The following is a 5,000-nucleotide window of genomic DNA, read 5'->3' as shown; positions in this document are numbered from 1 at the left end:
AAATACCAAACCAAATGACTCGTTTAAAAACTACAAATACAAAAAAAGGTACTTCACCCTCCGTTAACGTCGATCTGCAAAACACCTTACCTGGAACAATAAGAAAAAGATTTTAAGCAAACGATAACCTTAGGAAAATCTGCTAACAGCCTCTGTTAATATAAGAGCTTTGGATATTCTTTCCCCCAAATGGTTGGAACAATTCAACTGGAATAGGAAAGTCATTTTTTTAAATAAAATTTTTCATATGTAATCAATAAAATTTTTAAAATTTTTCATAAAAAAAGTGTAATGCAAATTTCTCTGACATTTTAAATATCCAATAATGTAAAACCTCATCAAAACTGATGGTGTCATGACTTTTAAATACGATACATATATGAGAATTTGCATTTGATTCTTCGTTCAATAATATTACATAATCTTACAAATGTACTTATTAAAATTGTATTTTTTTTTCTTTCCTTCATTTTTCCTATTCTAACATTCTTAAGTAACGAACATTTGTAACTAAATGAAAATCAAGCAACCATCCGAATAATATAATCTCACTTTCCTCACAATATACTAATATAAATTTCCCTACATAAAACTATAGTACAAAACAAAAAAATTTTCCCTAAGAAAGCAGAAATAAGATCTTATCTTACTTAAAATCATTCTCACTACCAACCAGTAATCTCCTCACAAGAAACCCTTCTCCTCCCATAATTGTAGTTTCTCATGTAAAACCATTCTCCCAAACCAGCAGTTTCCCCATGTAAAACTCTTCTTCTTTCCTCCTCATCTTCTTTACTCCTCACCGCTTCTCACATATGATTAGTTTCTTCAAGCAAAATCCTTTACCTTAAATAACAGTAGCTTCCTCTTGTAACACACTTCTCACATAACAATTTATTGCTGTACAGAAATCCTTAGAATGTGGTCAGGAACTTCATATGTTTAACCTTGATTTCAGTGTTGTACTTGACCGTGTTAATAAGAACAGCCTTGTTTTGTTTTCTAACTCAAACAGCTAGGAGTAGGTGGGTCTTTTCTTAGCATCAGTATTGAATTTTAAGTAACTGACTGCATTGAATAATTGTTTATGGGCACCATAGTGACTACAGTGATGTATAGTGGTATCTGGTGTTCCCCAGGGTAATGTTCTCGGCCCATTACTTTTGATATTACATACGCATGATATGGGACTTGGCCTATAAAACAGGCTTGTTGCTTATGCAGATAGTACTACTCTCTCTAAATCATTTCCATCTCCTGTGGTTGCCAAATCCCTTTATAGAGATCTAGAAAAAATTAGTGCATGATGCAAGTTATAGAGGGTGAAGTTGAATCCTAACAAAATTAAAAAATAAGATTGCAAGTAGAACAAAGGACAATACGTCCTCAACATTCAGATATTTGCATTGACAATATCTCATCAACCAAATAGAATTCGTTTAAAATTTAAGAAACTATTTTCTATCGCAGATGTAATTTTAGGAAGCAAATACGGACTGTTTCGTCTTCAACTGCATAACAAATGGCTTATTGAGAAATTCTTTGAAGGTTTCCAGTGATCAATCTTTTTTGAAGAAATTTTTTGATTGTTTTATTCTACCTTGTTCATCCATCTGGTCTTCAGCTGCTGACTCTCATCTTATTTGTTACACAAAATCTTGGGATCTAAATTTCTTATTCCTGATCTAGACCATAATCTCATGCATAGTAGTTCAGTTAGTTCTTTATGATTGTTGAATACGATTTTTTTCATAATTCTGACCATTCTTTGCAATCAGATCTTCCCAGTCTCTACCATCCTGTACGTAGTGCTAGGTCAGCGGTTAATTATTACAGTCTTGCCTTCTCCATCATAAGGCTCAACACTACACAGTATTCTAGAAGCTTTATTCCAACCGTGACCAGATTTGGAAATCATCTTCCTAATCTGGCAGTTGAATCAGTGGAACTTCAGAAGCTCAAACTTGCAACAAAAGTTTTTATGTTGAACTGGTTAACATTAGTCTCTCTTTATACTTTATATATGACAGATCTATATTGACATTACTGTTCTTGAGATATTTTATATTCTTATTCATAACTTATATATATTTTATTCATATCCTTATTTGCTTTCTTCACTCGGCTACTATCCCTGTGGAAGCCCTTGGGCTTGCATCATCATGCTCTTCCAACTAGGGATGTAGTTTAGATAATAATAATAATAATAATAATAATAATAATAATAATAATAATGATAATAATAATAAAAATAATGGTAATAATAAAAAATAATAAAAAAAAAATAATAATAATAATAACAATAGTTTCATCGTGTAAAACCCTTCTTCTCCCGTAATGCTAGTTTCCTCATGTAAAACCACACTCACGTAGCAGAAGTTTCCTCACGTAAAACAATTCTCACGTAATAATAGTCTCCTCATGTACTTCCCCACATAACAGTATTTCCCTCTCGTAAAACCTTTTACCACGCTGAAAGGGGTAATTTCCCACCAATAAAAAATTCTTCTCTACGCCCAAAAACTCTCCTCTTGACCCAGCTGTGTTTCCTTCACTCGATACTATCTCCCTTACCTAACAATATAGAATTATCCTCCACTTCAGGTGAGCTTCTTCTCAACTTCTCCTGAGCTAAGCAATAAGCAGAGGTTCGAATACTTCTCGCGCACCATTCCCTCCGACCATTACCAAGTCAAAGCCATGGTCGAGATCGTTAAGCTGCTCAATTGGTCTTACATCTCCATCATCTACGAGGAATCGAACTACGGCATTAAGGTGAGAAAAGTTCTTTTGAGGACTTAGAATCAGTTGGGGCGTAGGATAGATGTTTCCAATCCATCAATTCCCTTCCCCCCTCCAACTTACGGGACCCTTAAGGACTGATGCAAGTTAGAAGGGATTGGTAAAGTTAAGGGGAAGTTGTATGGAGTCTGGGTATTTAGTGAAGCAATTCCTCCGAATTCCTCCTGGGGAAAATATATCAGACAAGTTCCCTTGGGGGGAGGGGGGGTTTGACCAGGCTTTTTCCATTTCCTTTTGAAATTACATCAGGATGTACGTAAATTTTTAGTTTTCAATTTCTTTTTGAAATTGTATGGGGCCATAAGTAAATTTTCAATTTCTTTTTGCAATTGCATCAGGAAGTACGTAAATTTTTACCTTTTAATTTCCTTTTGAAATTGCATCTGGACGTATGTAAATTTTCAGTTTTTAATTTCCTTTTGAAATTATATCTAGACGTATGTAAATTTTTAACTTTTAATTTTCTTTTAAAATTGAATCAGGACGTATGTAAATTTTCAGTTTTTAATTTCCTTTAGAAATTACATCGGGACGTATGTATATTTTTAACTTTTAATTTCTTTTAGAAATTACATCGGGACGTGTGTAAATTTTTACTTTTAATTTCCTTTTAAAACTGAATCAGGACGTACGTAAATTTTCAGTTTTTAATTTCCTTTTTAAATTGCATCAGGACGTATGTAAAGTTTCAGTTTTAAATTTACTTTAGAAACTACATTGGGACGTATGTATATTTTTAACTTTTAATTTCCTTTTAAAATTGGATCAGGACGTATGTAAATTTTCCGTATTTAATTTCCTTTTGAAATTGTATCAGGGCGTATGTAAATTTTCAGTTTTTAATTTCCTTTAGAAATTACATCGGGACGTACGTATATTTTTAACTTTTAATTTCCTTTTAAAACTGAATCAGGACGTATGTAAATTTTCAGCTGTTAATTTCGTTTTGAAATTGCATCAGGACGTATGTAAATTTTCAGTTTCTAATTTCCTTCAGAAATTACACCGGGGTGTATGTGAATTTTTAATTTTCAATTTCCTTTTAAAATTGCATCGAGACGTATGTAAATTTTCAGTTTTTAATTTCCTTTTGGAAATTGCATTGGGACGTATGTAAATTTCTAATTTTTAATTTCCTTTTAAAATTGCATCGGGACGTATGTAAATTTTCAATTTTTAATTTACTTTTGAAATTGCATAGTGACGTATGTAAATATTTAATGTTCAACGCATGTAATAAACACAATAGAAGATAATTTTTTAAAAATCTAACGCAAATATTAATAGAACCTTTATATATCGAAATATACATCAAAATCGGGCTTTTAAATCTTGCTTCGGCTTTTAATTCTTATTTCTTTTAAACATGAATTGAAACACAAATTAAACTGAGCCTTTTAAGTACATGTTTAGGAATAGCATTGCAGTTGGATCTTTAAAATCAAGTAATTCAGGGATAGATTTTAGATTCTTTTAAATTCGGCGTTTGAAATTCTAGGCATTGGTTGGTCTCTCGCAAAAAGAAATATACATTTCACGTCCTTCAGTTCTCTTTGAAAGTAATTCCTTCAGATACATCGTAATTTCCTTCCATTCTAAGCTCTCTAAATACTAGAACTACAACTAACCTTTATTTTTATCTTTAATAACCAATTCTCCTTAAGCCTAGGTAGCGTCTTACACTGTTAAAAATTTGGCATTAAAAACGGTCAAAATCCTGGAATAAATTTTGCCATGCAGTTACCGTTTTAAGAACGGATATATTGACGTTAAGGAGTGATATTAATGTCACCAGCCCGTAAAAGATAATAACAAGGTAAAGTAAAAATTACGGTCACCCAGATTTTACTTAAATACAGCTGAGAACGATTTTTACGGAGAATTTCCGATCAAAATTACGGTCTTTTTAACAGTGTAATTTTTCCTATTCATCAATTGTAGGCTTTCGAGGAACTGGAAGGTCTCTTGGCGATAAACAACATTTGCATTGCTGTAAAGGAGAAGTTGGTTAAGGATTCTGGAGTCGCTGAAGAAGTAGCTTACGACTTCATAGTCAAGAAACTCCTGCAGAAGCAGAGTGCCAGAGGTAAGGAAGAATAACAGTGCTTGCCTGTAATAAGAATATGATTTCGATTAATTAACAAATATGCTCACGTTTGCTAGGCTAGGCACCCAGCTTACTATCCAGAAAAAAGGTT

At 32.6% G+C, this 5,000-nt stretch overlaps 1 protein-coding gene across 2 annotated transcripts in view; it reads left to right on the top strand.

Annotated features, from left to right (window-relative positions):
- The window catches only part of LOC137621230 (metabotropic glutamate receptor 2-like), a 107,468-nt gene that overhangs the window by 45,161 nt on the left and 57,307 nt on the right, over nucleotides 1-5,000 (top strand). For both annotated transcript variants that reach the window (XM_068351629.1, XM_068351628.1), the window contains exons 3-4: nucleotides 2,605-2,775; nucleotides 4,744-4,888. In XM_068351629.1, the coding sequence (XP_068207730.1) occupies nucleotides 2,605-2,775; nucleotides 4,744-4,888 (316 nt within the window). The remainder of the gene's footprint in view (nucleotides 1-2,604; nucleotides 2,776-4,743; nucleotides 4,889-5,000) is intronic.

This window comes from Palaemon carinicauda, chromosome 27 (genome assembly GCF_036898095.1).
Source record: "Palaemon carinicauda isolate YSFRI2023 chromosome 27, ASM3689809v2, whole genome shotgun sequence".
Lineage (NCBI taxonomy): Eukaryota > Metazoa > Arthropoda > Malacostraca > Decapoda > Palaemonidae > Palaemon > Palaemon carinicauda.
The sequence above is the reverse complement of the archived record's forward strand: the minus strand, read 5'-3'. Positions and strand labels throughout refer to the sequence as shown.